The 15000-nt window shown below is 49.9% G+C and overlaps 4 protein-coding genes across 4 annotated transcripts; 1 reads left to right on the top strand and 3 right to left on the bottom strand.

The window, feature by feature from the left end:
- Positions 1-27: 27 nt before the first annotated feature.
- Positions 28-3272, top strand: N7503_000909 (putative eukaryotic translation initiation factor subunit eIF-4F; the record flags this gene model as incomplete). Its single annotated transcript, XM_057060470.1, has 3 exons — positions 28-2538; positions 2598-2681; positions 2742-3272. The coding sequence occupies 3 exons, from the start codon at positions 28-30 to the stop codon at positions 3270-3272; spliced, it is 3126 nt and encodes a 1041-aa protein (XP_056927393.1).
- Positions 3273-4130: 858 nt separating this feature from the next.
- Positions 4131-5739, bottom strand: N7503_000908 (universal stress protein; the record flags this gene model as incomplete). The annotated part of the gene is made up of 3 exons (XM_057060469.1): positions 4131-4865; positions 4915-5305; positions 5423-5739. 3 exons carry the CDS (start codon positions 5737-5739, stop codon positions 4131-4133), a joined length of 1443 nt encoding a protein of 480 aa, XP_056927392.1.
- Positions 5740-7584: 1845 nt separating this feature from the next.
- N7503_000907 (uncharacterized protein) lies at positions 7585-8387 on the bottom strand (the record flags this gene model as incomplete). Its single annotated transcript, XM_057060468.1, has 2 exons — positions 7585-7605; positions 7659-8387. 2 exons carry the CDS (start codon positions 8385-8387, stop codon positions 7585-7587), a joined length of 750 nt encoding a protein of 249 aa, XP_056927391.1.
- A 6035-nt stretch (positions 8388-14422) lies between these two features.
- N7503_000906 (uncharacterized protein) lies at positions 14423-14782 on the bottom strand (the record flags this gene model as incomplete). Its single annotated transcript, XM_057060467.1, has 1 exon — positions 14423-14782. One exon carries the CDS (start codon positions 14780-14782, stop codon positions 14423-14425), a length of 360 nt encoding a protein of 119 aa, XP_056927390.1.
- Between the last annotated feature and the right edge of the window lie 218 nt (positions 14783-15000).

Below are 15000 nucleotides of genomic sequence, written 5' to 3'. Positions count from 1 at the left end.
CCTCCGTCGCCCCAACCCCGTCCTGGCATGCCCTACAACCCCCAGGCTCCCGGCTATATGCAGGGCCAGTACCCTGTTCAACCCCCACAGCAGTCTACTCCTCTCTCGCGCACTCCTTCTCAAATGTCTACTGATCGACCTGGCTCGAGCCTCGGCCAGCCGGCGCCTGCTGGTGCTCCGGCTACTGCTCACACTCACACTGGCAGCAGATCTTCTAACAGCCCCGCTCCTGCGAAGCCCAACTTTATCATTCCTTCCGCCAAGAAGAGCCCTATTGTCATCAAGGACCCCAACAGTGGTGTTGTGAAGGCATTCGGTTCCCCTGCTTCCCCCGCTCGTGCTACTCCTTCTCCGGTGAAGGTTGCCACTCCTACAGCAACCCCACCTCCCCGGACTGCCAGCGCCTCTGACCACGCTCGCACTGACAGCAAGGCTGGTGCCAAGACTGATGAGGAGAAGAAGCAGGAACTCAAGGATGCTGTTCGCCAGAAGATCCAGGAGGATGAGGCCGCTCAGAAGCGCCAGGCCGAGGAGGCCACTCGCAAGGCCACCGAGGAGCCCAAGAAGGTCGAGGAGGAGAAGAAGACCGCCGACGCCGATTCCGCTGCCGCTGCCCTGCAAGAATTGAGCTTGAAGGACAAGGCTGCTCCCGCTGCTGCTGCCGACGCTGCCGCTGCTGTTCCTGCTGCTGAAACCCCTGCTCCTGCTGCTGAGGAGCCCAAGAAGGCGCCCGCCCCTGCTCCCCCTGCGGATGACGACGAGCCCGACTTCGATGCCATTGAGCGTGAGATGGCTGAGATTGAGGCTAAGGAGCGTGCCGCTGAGGAGGATTACTACCGCAAGAAGCAGGAGAAGAAGGAGGCTGACGAGCGTAAGGAACGTGAGGACCGTGAGGCCTACGAGGCCAACATGAAGAAGGCTGAGGCTGAGGCTGAGGAGCGCGAGCTTGCCCGTGAGAATGCCCGCGCCAAGGGTGAGGCTGCTACCAGTGATGACCTCTTTGCCTCCCTTAAGAAGGGTGGTTTGGCCGCTACCGAGTCGTCGACCCCTGCTGACAGCGGTGCCGCTACTCCTGTTTCGTCTGACATGTCCATGGGACCTCCTGGTAAGCCCGCCAGTGCTACTGCCAAGAAGCCTGCGGCCCTGAAGCTGGATACTCCCAAGCCTACTGAGCCTACCGAGCCCAGCGCTGCCATGAAGTCTTTGCAGAATGCCAAGTTCCTCGAGGACCTGGCCAAGGTTGTCTACCCATCCTCTGTCACGGCTCCCAACCTGGCCCTGAGCTCGGATAGCCGCCGGTTCCGTTATGAGCGTGATTTCCTGCTCCAATTCCAGGCTGCTTACAAGGACAAGCCGTCTGTCGACTGGGACAGCCGTATCCGGGAGACCGTTGGCGACCCTACTCAGTCCGCTCGCACTCCCATGAGCAGCCGTCAACCCTCTCGCAACGCCAGCAACCAGGGATTCCAAATGGGAATTGGCATGATTAACCCTGGTGGTCGCGGTGGCATGCCCGTCAACACTACTGGCCGTCAATTCCAACAATTCCCTCCTCGTATGGGCAGCGGCATGGGTTCTAACATGATTCGCCAACACTCCAGTTCCATGCCCATGTCCCCTAGTGGTCGTGGTGGTTCTAGCAAGGGCGTCCGCGCGGACAGCAAGCGTGGTGGCAAGAACCCCAAGAGGGAGGGAGAGAACGACAAGTCTATGCCTCTTACTGCTGGTATGAAGCTGGAGGCCATTCAAACCTCTTCTACCGGATGGAAGCCTCGTAGTATCGGACAGGCCCCCTCTGGCCCCACTCCTGGAGGTCAAGCAGGTTATATGGCTCCCGACGTTGTGCAGCGCAAGGTCAAGTCTGCTCTCAACAAGATGACCCCCGAGAACTTCGATCGTATCTCCGTCCAGATTCTCGACATCGTTTCACAGTCTAAGGACGAATCTGATGGCCGCACTCTCCGTCAAGTCATTCAGCTCACATTCGAGAAGGCTACTGATGAAGCTCACTGGGCTCCTATGTACGCTAAATTCGCTAAGGCCATGCTCGAGAGCATGAGTGCCGATATCAAGGATGAGAACATTCGTGATAAGAACGGCAACGTTGTTGCTGGTGGCAGTCTCTTCCGCAAGTACCTGCTCAACCGCTGTCAGGAGGAGTTCGAGCGTGGTTGGAAGGTCAACCTGCCTGAGAAGCCCGAGGGCTCCTCAGAGGAGACTCAGATGCTGTCCGATGAATACTACATTGCTGCAGCTGCCAAGCGTCGTGGTCTCGGTCTCGTGAAGTTCATTGGTGAGCTGTACAAGCTTGGCATGCTGACTGAGCGTATCATGCACGAGTGTGTGAAGAAGCTTGTCGATTACGAGGGTATGCCTGATGAGGCTGAGGTGGAGAGCTTGACCAGTCTCCTGCGCACCATCGGTGCCAGCCTGGATGCCTCTGAGAAGGGCCCTGCCATGATGGATGCTTACTTCGCTCGCATTAACCTCATGGTTGAGACACCCAACCTGCCCAGCCGTCTGCGTTTCATGCTTATGGTATGTCTTTGCTTATCTGTTTATGTTACACATGGAATCAAGCTAACTAGATTTACCAGGATATTATTGATCTGCGTGCTAAGCGCTGGAACTCCAAGGACGCCGACAAGGGTCCCAAGACCATCCAGCAGATTCGTGAGGAGGTACGTTATACAGCAGTCTTATCCGATTCATTAGATCTCCGATACTAACTATATATCCAGGCTGCTCGCGCCCAGCAAGCCGCTGAGCAAGAGAAGATGCGCCAGCAGGCCAACCGCGGTGGCGGTGGTGGTCGTCCCCAGATGGGTCGCGGTGATGCCCGCGGCTTCGGATACGGCCAACAAGCTCCCCCTACCGACTACGCCTCCAGCAAGGTTGGCAGCGACGACCTGCGCCGTCTGCGTACTACTCGCAACCCCAACCAGCCCATGTCCTTCGGCCCGTCGAGCATGCTCGGCTCTCGAAGCAGCAGCGGCCGTAAGAACCTGGGCCCGGGTGGCAACCTCGTTCGCGGCAGTGATGACAGTGCTGCTAGCAGCCGTACTGGTACTCCTCCTGCCGGCAAGAAGGAGGACAAGGAAGCCGCCTCTTCCATGAACGCTTTCAGTGCCCTCGCCGCTCTGGAAGACAAGGACAACCTGGCCACTTCGCCCCCATCCGCCCACACCTCCCCCGTCCTTACCAAGTCGCAGCCCGCGGCCGAGCGCCGACCCTCAAAAACCCCATCGAAGGATGGCGAGAACGCAGCATAGATTCCTTAGGAGTAATGATCAACGTTTTCCATTTTCTTTTTCACTTGGCACAACAAAAGATTTCCCTTTTCGATTTCCATTTTCCTCCCCCTTGTTTGAATGAGACCCTTATGCTCTTCATGCTCATGTTTCCCTTTGCTCTCCATCTGCGTGGCAGCTATAAAAGCACCCCGCAGTCTCGATTCAAATCTCACCTTGCATGTTCCGACTGGGTCGGTTTTCTTCCTTTTTCTCTTTCAGGTGCGAATTCGAACCTCTTCATAGTGTACAATTTTCACATCTTTCCACTATTTCTTTCCTTGTTCTTTTTGCTTTGGTATCAGTAAGGAGTGGAAGTTAGGATTAAGAGATCCGACTAGGGTAGTTACTGGATATTCTGTATTCTGTTTCTCTCTAGTTACTCTGGCTTTGGTAGGTAGATCCATATGGATGGGGAAGTGGCTAGTTCTTGATGTTTGGATTTTCTTCTCTTCTATACCATGTGATTAATATCAAGTTTATTTTTCAAATTTCAACACTATCTTTCTTTTCAAGACGTACAGATGAAATTATTGGTATATAGTCAAACTTGGACTTTTGCCATGTACTCCAACGGGGATAATATTGATGGCTATGAAGGTATAAAGATGGGAGATGAGTAGGTGTATGTAGAGCAGAGACAGGACAGGACAGAAAAGGACCAGAAATGGGTATTTGCACGCTGAAGGGTATAATCAGGCCGAATAGTATGGACCTTGTACACAATGCACTTTTGGTTCAAGTTGCTTTGCATGGATGAAAGTATGCCGAATGCTTCTGAGAATAAGACAGACAGAGAATGGATTAAATATGGTGGGTTGATGTATGAGTAATTGCGATTTACTCAGTTGTTGGTGGTGGAGTCTCCGGTTCATGGTTGTCGGACACTTCAATGACGGGAATTGAGACTCGAGGATTGGGCTCTGACGATTCACCGGGTGTGGTCTCGATTATTGGAAACTCTTTCTCTATCTCTGCTGAAGGTGTCTCATCTGATGAACTTGAACTCTGCTCTTGATCAGGACCAGGGGAAGGTGTTTCACCTCTTGGATAAGGTGAGGGCGATCTCTTCGTCTCCTCGGTAGTAACAACACTCTCCTCCGAGCTAGCGGGACTTCCGTTTAGGGGGCTCTTCATGATGACGGAGTCCAGAGAATATGGAACTGGCGGTGTGTCGGGTTCTTCGTGGCTCAGACTGCTACGGTCCGAGACGGACAGAGAGCTCCGCGAGTTACCGTGAGAATAAGTCGCAGGAAGACCTAGTGCCTCTGCAACAGCAGCCTCCTCATCAGGCAGCCTCGAGGCACTGCTCTCAGTGCTAGAACTAGTATCGAAGATGCGGCCACCTCGCTGCTCGCTCATTTCCAAGATATGGTTATAGCTCCGACGGGTGGGATCTGCGCGGCGTTTCTTCTTTTTCTTCTCGCGCTTTGGTGATGGGCGCACGACAATCACCGGGATTGGCGATTGCTGGAGACAGTACTTGGACACGGATCCGGGAAGTAGACTGTGAACACCCTTCAAATTGCGACCACGAGTTCCAACAACCAGCATAACAGGCTCATATATGCGGATCTGGGTCATGTTAGAATGGTCAGAAAGTAGCACTGGGATCAGAACTCACCATCCTCTGGATAATATCTTCCACTTTACCCACGGCCAGCTCCAGAACCAAACTGATCGCCTTCTCATCCTGACTATTCTTCTGTATAACTTGCTCGAACAGTCGCTCTGCTTCCTGGTGGTACTTCCTCGCCTCAATCGCTGCATCACTAGCCATGCGCGAATCCTTTTCCACAGCACGGAGACAAACAATCTCATCTCCATCATCGACGAGCTCATCCAGAAGCCATTCCAGCGCAAACTCGGAATAATCATTCTGATCGGTCCCGCAGAGAAACGTCCGACTCCGCCGTGTACTCTGGTACCCTTTATGCTTGTAATTCATAGTCAAAGAGAAATCCGCCGCATCCCGATTATCAAAGGTATCAAACGAGACGCCGCGCTCATAAGTCCTATCCATGAAGAATTAGCCCACAAGCTCAATGCCGCCCGACAGAATGAACTAGGAAAGGGTCGAGGAATGGTGGAAAGGAAAGAGTAAAGAAGATTTGGAAACATTGAAAACATACTTCGGCGGTGGCGGAGATAAACCGCGACTAACAGACAACGGCCTCTGCTCCCTCTCCACTTCGACATCTCTGATCGGCGTGTTATCGCCTTGTGATCGCCGCTTATCCTTGAAACTCAACGATCGAGAAGGAAGTTGCGCTTCCGCCGCGCCAACGTTAAACTGTATCGATTTCCGACGCGGACTGCGCGCCCGCGGCTCTTCTCCGAATGAGATTCCGCCAGGGCTCTGGGTGACCGACGAATGGGCCATGCTCGCCCTAGAACCGGGACGATCATCGGACTCAAAGGAGGGCTTCGGTGATGGAGGGCCCGACATCGTGCGGGGGGGGGGGGGATAATAGGTCGGCTTCTATGGACGAGTTGGGAATCGGTCCGGTAATCCAGGTGGATAATAATCTCGGGTAAATGACCAGGTGGTTGATTGAGTGGTCTGTTTCTTGTTTTCTGGAATTTAAGCTTTTCTTTTGTCGCCCTTCATTTGGTATCGGGTGATCGGATGAATAGGGATGGGTTTGAATGGAGTGGTATGTCTCGGTTGAGCACGGTTGGAGATCTTGGGGTCAGGTCATATGATGCGGGGAGACCTGTCAGGGGGTTGAGGAATGAGAATGAGCTGCATCTCAGGCACGAGGTAAATGTTTCGGGTGAGCTCTTAGGATGGAAAGTAGTATGGAAGTGACGCTTGCAGCGAGGGGCTTGGCCCCGATGTAGTAGGCGGTGAACACTTATCGATAGTATCTTGTGCCTTAGGCGTCATGGTAAACATGAACCCATGCGCATGTGACTGGGAAATACATTGTAGAGTTACGGGGACTCATTAGCACTATGCATCTGGAGCTATGGCTAGCCTTGAAGCTGTCAAATCCAGGTACCTTGATCTGCTCTCCACAGGTAGCTCTTCATGTCAAGTTCCATTGACACAATTGGCCCGTTGACATGCCAAAAGAAATATAGTTAAGTTTAAACTTAACGAGTAGGTAACCTTGATAGGCAAGAAAGCCGACGTAGGGCAGAATACAGTATACAGTACGTCTACAACCTTGGAGGAAAGCAGCCAGATCAATCTAAGAAGACGCCCAGGTGCAGGCGCCCAGGTGGTACTCATCCTTAACCCATCTCCATGGGGTAATAAAACACCCGAACCCATGCGGGTATAGCGGAATGCAAGTAAAATGCACGTAGTCCGGTGATCTGAGTCAAATACCCCACCGAATTGACTAGGAACTTCGGCGGCACAGTGTGTCAAGGAGGGCCACGGGACACGCTAACTGGAAAAGAATGCCAGATAAGGGACCGCAGCGACGCCTGAAAAATAAGTATGCAGATCCCGGATCTCTCCTCTATGTCTGTGCGGGGCCCTATTCTTTCCGGGTTTTTAGTCTTTGTAGATAGACAATACTCCGTAGATTAGATGGATTATGGATGCCAATCTGACATCTCATTGTATACTCCGTACTTCCCCTCAATTCAATTCTACTCCTCGCAGTAGATCTTGGGAAAGCGAGTACGACAGAACGGTCCTGCATGGACCCCACCAATAATTTGCCCTAGACAAACCCTTCACGACACTAGTAGCCGTAGCGGACCGACTATGCCGACTTAGCCGCGCTGATCGGAGACTATCGTTTCTTGGCGGTGATCTATCCAGCGGTGAGGCTGCGCTCAGGCCGATCGACAAGTCACATGCACCATGTAGCCAGTGTGGTTGGCACAAGTGGAGTTCAAGGCATACAAGGCTTTCTACGTTAAGATTACTGAGAGATAAGTCCATATTGAATATGTTGGATTTGTGTACGGAGGATTACCCCGTCTATGTACATCTGGTTGGGATCACAATTTTTGTTTCCTGTCCCCCACTTGGGTAGTCTCAACCTGTTAGGGAGAGCTGCCCAATGGTCCACAATTCATGCCAAAGGGGAAAAAAAAAAGAAAAAGAAAAAAAAAGAGAAAAAGTAAAAGAAATGGGAGACATGAGGCTACTCATGGTAGCAGAGATGAGATGTGTAAATGCGACCGTATAAAATCCAAACGCCGTAAATGGTAAATAAATAGATCATCGCTTCAAATGGCCAGCCCGGTCGTCATGAACAAGCATCAGGGTATCACAGAAATCAAGGCATATGGTATACAAGAAAGAAGACATGGCAAGACCGAACTTAAATCAGTATGCCTCAATAATAGTCTGATCTTGTGAAACAAAATACCCTGTCTCGAACAGATGGGACTGGTCCTCACCCGCCAGCGGGATTGCGGTGGTATTGGCCCCCTTCTCATCGAATGCCTCCAAGGTAGGTTGAGGCGGGGAAGGGGGAGAACCTCTTCTTCGGACTCGCCATCTGAGTCCGCGAGGAGCTCCGGTGGAGACTGGCGCGAAGGCGACCGAGTCAAACTGAGCTCACCCAGGTCCTCGTCCTCATCGTATTCAAAGTCGCTGTCTGTGTCGTCATCCTCGTCCTCCACGAGTGTGGGCTCAATGGGAGCGACGGGAGTAGGTGTGCGGCGACGGACGGGAACATTAATGGCAAAGCCGGCTTCCTCGAAGTCAGAGTCCTCTTCGTCGCTGTCACTGAGGTCGGAATCCAGGTCCGAGGCGTCTTCTGCTTCCCAATCCTCCTCGGGCTCTTCGACCACGGTCGAGGCCCATTGAATGTGTCGAGACTCTTCTTGAGCCTTGGTGGCACCGCTGACAGTCTGGTTGAACCACCGTTCTTGTTCCCGCTCGGCGTCGGCAAGGTCTAGCATAAGAGAGTCGAGGAGGTTGGCGTGGCCGACCAGCAATCGGAGGTCGTGATCCGCCCGGGAAGCCTCACGAGTGAGCTTCTTGCGGGCGGTATGGGCGAGGTAGTATGTTTGTGTGATGCTCATCTTCTTTTGTTGCCGGCGGCGGTGGACAGATGTGAAGTAGGGGGAGGCGGCAGAGGCAAAGGAAGTATCCTTGGGAGGGTTGATTGGGGAAGAAGTCATGGTGGGCAGTAGGACTATTTAGAGCTATAAAGGGTATGACTCGTTCTGCCAAGGTAGTGACTCAATCGTGTGTTCATCCAGTCACAGGCGATGATCGGAGCAGGCGGTGTGGTAGTGCAGGCGGTAATGTCAATCACGTAAATCAGATCCGTTGTGATGTGGATAAGGATGCGTAGATAGGCTGATAGTGGTTGATAGTAGACCGAGTAGATGTCTGGAGTAAGGATGATTTTTCACGTTGATGTTATATGTAGATCAGTTGTGTTTTTTTTTCTCATTCCACCGGGGACGGAGTGACTTTTTAAAATCCAATCTGCTTATAATTTTTTTTTTCTCGCTCTCCCGTGTATCCGTTCTGCTAAAGTCCGGGACCCCGATCGGAGGGCGATCCCCACTCATGTTTATGCGCGAGTGGATCCGAGCCCGAGCATTATTCAGCGGGGGCTTTTTTTTGTTTTGTCAACCGATTACGAATTACATGCCCAGGTGCCATGCAGGTGCTCAGGTGCTCAGATACTCTCTGCCTACACCGCTACCTTGAGTCAATTGACACTCATCATGACTATACTTTTTTTTTACTCTTATTGGGTTTCCATTAATTGCAATTGTAAGGGAATTGAGCTATCTCGCAGTTAAGACGGATCCAACCTGACTCATCGGTTAAGTCCGTCTCGCAAATTTTTCCTCTCTTCCCGCAAGACCCGTTCAAGACCCTGGACCCACTCTCGGATGACCAATACTTCAGCTCCGGTCCACGGAACAACCGCGGACATTGAACACCGCGGACTCTGTTAATGCCGATTATGACTTCGATACTCTTGGGCGTGATTTCCAATCACCCATCAATAATCACACTTTCACACCTTATTGACAATCTTTCCCAAGGGTGCTCTAAGCTCTAAATTGTCGATCAATATGACCAATTTGGGGAATACGCCATTTACTCAATACAGCAATTATACACCACACGGACCATGACTCCGTATCTGTATGACCCATGCGGCTGTGAAAGGACCAGCATTCCCCAGGAAACCAAGATGCCTAACAATTATTGGCAGTTAGGGGGGCTGTGACTTGCGCGGGGGCCAGTCACAACCCTCTATCTAAACCCCTGTCATGTTGGCCGATCTTGGCTATCTTGGCCATTCTTACCTGTCTGCCTTGTCTCCCCCAATCCGCGTCGTGCTCCTTGCAGGGCGCAGAGAGGGGCGAGAGGGATGATGTAGAAATACATAATGAATTCATCATTCTACGGTGTAGCTCGCTATGACTTGCCTGCCAAGCTGCGCTTGACATTCTATAACCGACATGTCTCACCATGGAATGCCTAATTTACTGCCTATTCAGCCAAGCCTCAAGGCTTGGCTAGGTGACCGCCTAGAAAATAGTCAACGGCGATCGCAAATCATGGTTCGCAGTGGATTGTTGTCTCGCGGTGGAATCCATTTTCAGCCCAATTTCCTAATCGGTTTAGAGCCCGCGCCCTATATTTCCATTTTTCCTTCCATTTCGTCCGTCTTCTCCCAACGTTGTCTCCACTCCAGTATTAGGCAGCCTATGTAAGGAGGAACCACGTAGCAAATGAAAGAATAATCTTATACTTTATTTCTGCTAGCCAACCAAATACGAAACTGCTCGTATTCTCCCTTCCCCCCCACTAGGTAAAAGAAATATTCTATAATTGACCCATTGTGGGTTTATGGTTTATGATTCATGAAACCCGCCCGCTTGGCTCAATTTGCATTCTCACGTTAGAAAGGCGAATACGAAACACCTCATTTGGGCAATTCGCATTATGGTTATCATCCTCTGATCTAATCATCAGGCCGATAAACCCATCGGCAGGCCCAGATGCAGCCACGAGGAGCTTGAGCATGGATTCCCTGGTATATCCGGTGCCACTGACGTCCCGGTCGTTCGGCGCCGCAATCGTGCGGCTCGTCACTCGGCGTTTGCTGTCGTTTGTTTCCGAACCCCGACCCACTTCTTGACAGATCATGACATCAACCACCGCCCTTCGGCCAACTAGCCCTGGTGACCGAGACTGAGTAAACATGGATGGATGGTGAATAAACATCTACAAATAGTATACTTCTTAGAGCATGTCATCGCAGGTCTGGAGCTGTGAGCTTGGGAAGTTTGGGTGCACCAGTATAACACTCGTGGACCACGATCAACTTCCTAATACAGCTCAAGAGTATGAGGATGGAAGTATACCGAAGAGATAAGTAATAATAAGATTCGATCAGTAATCAGCCCTAGGTTCTACGATCCCACGAGCCCACATGAAGGCTGAAGGGATCATCATTACCTAAGCGGGTAACCTCTTCGGTCATGACTAATATACAAACAAACTGAGCGTTATGCTTATCCTATCCCTCATCCCTATGCATGTGCACAGGTAATTGCTTAAAGCAGAGACATTTTTTGCTGGAACTAAGCTTATCTCCTCATTCGGGCATTTACGAATCACCGAAGCTAGCACCGAGGCCCGTTCAACGTCCTTGTGACTCAAAGTCAAATGTGGGGCAAGCGGCACAACGGCACTCCGAATCCGAGTCGAAGAAAATTTCCGTTCGAGGATCCGCGATCCGTGGGTCGGAGGTTTTCGTGCACATTTTTATGCTCAGCCTTAAGGGTTGATCGACGGTCCACGTGCGGACCGTGGATCACGGCATAATATGTGTCAATGTGCACGATATACGTCCGAGGTTTGATCCGTTACTTCCAGTATTGGACCTCGGGAGTCAGTCATGTGGTTTACATGATCACTAGGGCATATAGACATTAATTATGCTACCTGTGGTAAAATCTGGGCCTATATGTTAGTTAAAATGGTTTTATTTCCATTCCGCTTAAAAATAAGGTGATATATATTTTGCATACTCCATACTGATTGTGTACATTTTTTGTTTATTGAAGTTATGCGTTTAATAGCAGGGTTGCTGAACCTAGGCAGATCCATTGATCTACTCCATTGAAGATCCACTTAGGCTGAAAGGGTCTACCTAGAGTATGTGTTGATCCATTGTCAAATTGAATTACAATGCCCTCACCAAATATAGCCAAATTGACGACAAAGATGTTAATACGGTATGAGATGGGTACTATACAAAGGTGTAACATTAACTTCTTATGACCACAGGAAATCAGGCACTAGTGTAAATGAATCAATTCCACGTTGAAGGCCAATAAAAAGAAATTGAAAGTAATCATTGAAGTAGACTCCACTCACGTTGAAATAAAAAATCTACCCCGTAGTGGGGTTGATAAAGTGCGTGTTAATTGACCAAAAACCGTGGTAATACCGATGACTAATATACGTTTGTGAAATCGCGGCACCAGGTCTGTAGTACGCCGTGCTCTGAAATATAAATAAAGCGGCCCAAAGTCCTTTCCACGCACTTCTCTTCTCACCCCCAAGCATCTTATAACGACCTCATCAGCATATTGCATTTGAATAATATATTATAGACCTTATATCCTGATATTATATAATAACCACAGTTGGCCTAAATGTCTAACGAGCCAAGCCTCGATTGCTCAGGGCCGAGAAAATTGTTGAAACATATTACGTGGTACGCGGGCTTGCCAAAAGGTGCGAACATCTCGTCAAGAAAGGTGTACTTCGGGATGAAATCTACGTGAGAGCCCACGTATTAATCCGGCCACCGGATGCGCACTCTGCCATGGCAGATTCATGTTCGACGGCCTCCTTGGGACCAATTTCCTGGAAGCAGATGTTGCTCAGACGTTGTGCAGCCACAAGGAATGCTATGGCTTTCAGTGGCTACGGCTGATAATGATGCCGAGCTCTGAGCCCTGGAAGCCAGACATACTTGAACTAGGACTGGCCTTCATCAAGACCGTGAGTTTCGGTCAACGGATCGCCCCCGAATGTCAGCATTGAATCTCCCTCCACCATCAATATTAACAAGCTAATCAAAACCTCGCTATAGAACTTGTCGGGGAAGTAATGCCCATTAGGTACCTGGGCTGGAAATGACCTTCGACGAGACATTCAGGGTGACCATAAACTCAAGAAGCTGGCAAAAGGACCCGGGAAGACCAGCCGACCGAACAACAGGTGGAGAAAACTTATCAGGGTTGAACGACGCACGATGCAGATTACTACAAAGCTCTAGGAACATAGAGCAATGTACAGCATCCCCAAGGCACTACTGGAAGAATGCGCCAATTACGCTAGGGCTCGATTGTGCAGACATGATACAGCTTTCGCATCGGGTGGTCCTTTATCAGACAGCAAGACGTATAATATGGGTGAAATAGTCAAAAGTATTCCTTGACGAACAGTTGGGTTATTGTTGTGATTTGAGTCTGTTGCCGTTCAGGAATGAAGCAGCAATATCGGAATCAATTCCTGCTTTATGTATAGGAAGAACCAGGTTGATTTACAACCAACTTGGACTTCACGTTGTATATATAGCCTCTTTGTATACCTCTGAAATGATAAGAATTAGTCTTCCTTTGAATAACAACAGTTATGTCAGGGACAATCCTCGCATGACCGTGTCGTGTCTAAGAATGTATTGGGTTTCCCGGATCACTGCAAAATACTGTAAATCCCTTAAGAATGTTCTAAATAGAGTTCTCGAAAAGGTGGGGAAGATCTGGCGATTGTGGCTTGATCCACCAAACATCCTAACCTTCTTCCTTTTCATTCGCAGCCGTTGGTCTTCATTTGCATCTTACATGACGAAGTCCTAGCTTCTGCTATCTATGGTAGGCCAATATGGTTTCTTTTCCTCTTTCCATGGTTATTGTAGTTCTCTGCGCTTCCGCCTTCAATCGTTCCTATTGTCTGCCTACGTATCCCTGGGCCAGCCAAGTAAGCTGGCAGATCTCCAGGCGTTTGATCGTGCGCAAATATGAGCAACAGCCCATATTAGACTGACGTTGTAGATCAGCCCTGAGAGTTCGACCGAATGGGGCAGGGTACAATATCCCCAGATACTTCAGCAGCCCTTTTTGGCTACGTGATCATAGCCTAGCTCTTCCCGCCTATATTCGAACCTGAATCCAAACACAACCCAACATCGACCAAAGACCGTACCGCTGCTCTAGGACCCATCAAGCTGTACCACTCCTTCATAGAATGGCGTCTCAATATCAACAATAAGGCCGTAGTGTACACTATATTCAAAAGACTGGTCTTGGGCTCGAGCGCCTATTGGGAGTTGTTCTTAGGGAAAATCGCTACAGACAAGCCTTCCAGAGGAAGTTTTGCGGAATGAGGGTCAATGCTGATGATATAGCGGTTGTTATGAGAGTCAAAGAGCGGTAGAAGAAGAGCAGGTTACATATCGGGTTTATATAAGAACAGTAACATATTCAAATACCCCACACACCTAACGGATCTGAGTCAGAGCTCTCTCCGCTCTCTTGTAACTTTTTCACACGTCTGACAAGAGTACTAACACAGATAGGTCCAATAAGCGTACAAATAGATATCGCCCAAATGATAACCGGACAGAAGATGACCCACTTGCGAACATGCCTTGGCTTTGTGCGAGAGAAGCGATAAGATATCTGACCTCTCCTCTTGCAACCATGTCTAACCCCAGAAGTGAAGACGGATATAATGACTTCGGTTTCGGAGGGAATGTAAGTGTTGAACTTAGCCTAGAGGTTGTTGTTTGCAGTTCCTCTTGAGACTCAGGAAGATCACCAGGTCAATCTGATATATCAGATGAATTGATACAAGAGCGGCAAACATGAAGTTCTCTTAGCAGGAATAAACTTTTGGAATGAGGTTGCTATAAGATTCAGGCACACGCGCTTAGTTAATTAACTAGTGCGAGAATCGCACACATATATGTTGACATATTAGACCGAGACATAACGTAGACTGGGAGGCCTAATGAACTCCATTCCTTCTTAATGGGACCGCCACCCGTCTTTGAATTAATTTAGAAAAACCTGGTTATCACTGGTAAGCACGCGTGACAAGGCTATATCAGAAAAGATCATGCCTTACAGATTGTGGGATCAACGAGGTGAAATCCTTGATTGGCTCATCCGGGACAGCCATGGGGATCCTCACAGTATTTCACCGTCTGGACGCAGGTGTAATACGACTCTCCTTGACCAGGGGTGCAGCCGTAGGGATCATTGCAAAGAGAGCCTCGCCGCTGGCACTCGTATAGCTCGGGACAGCCTCCTCCACAGCCGGAATCAGATGGCTGGTACGTTCCCGTCCTGACACAGGAGTAATACGGTTTTAATGAATCCGGAGCGCAGCCGTAGGGATCATTGCAAAGAGAGCCCCGTAGGCACTCGTATTTGTTGGGACAGCCTCCTTCACAGCCGGAGTTAGATGGCTGGGCCATCAAAAGGCCAGCTTGGAGGGTAACCAGAAGGAGTGTAAGCCGCATGGTTGATTCTCTTGTAACCGCGAATGGAATGGTCCTTGGTAGATATGGACGGAAAGGGCGACCTATATATATTATGATGTGAAGCAAGGGGCTGCGAATCGCGATGTTCGGGAGCAAGTTTTATTGAATCCTGTGTAACGTGTAACGTAGCGGTCGATCATCACTACAGTAGTGTGCCTATCTGTACAAATTGTGCAACCATGGTATGTAGAGAGAAC

The sequence above is a fragment of the Penicillium pulvis genome (assembly GCF_028828015.1).
Source record: "Penicillium pulvis strain IBT 33274 chromosome Unknown contig_10_segment0_segment0, whole genome shotgun sequence".
NCBI classification, from domain to species: domain Eukaryota; kingdom Fungi; phylum Ascomycota; class Eurotiomycetes; order Eurotiales; family Aspergillaceae; genus Penicillium; species Penicillium pulvis.
Note: the sequence above shows the minus strand (reverse complement) of the source record. Positions and strands in the feature narration are given on the sequence as shown.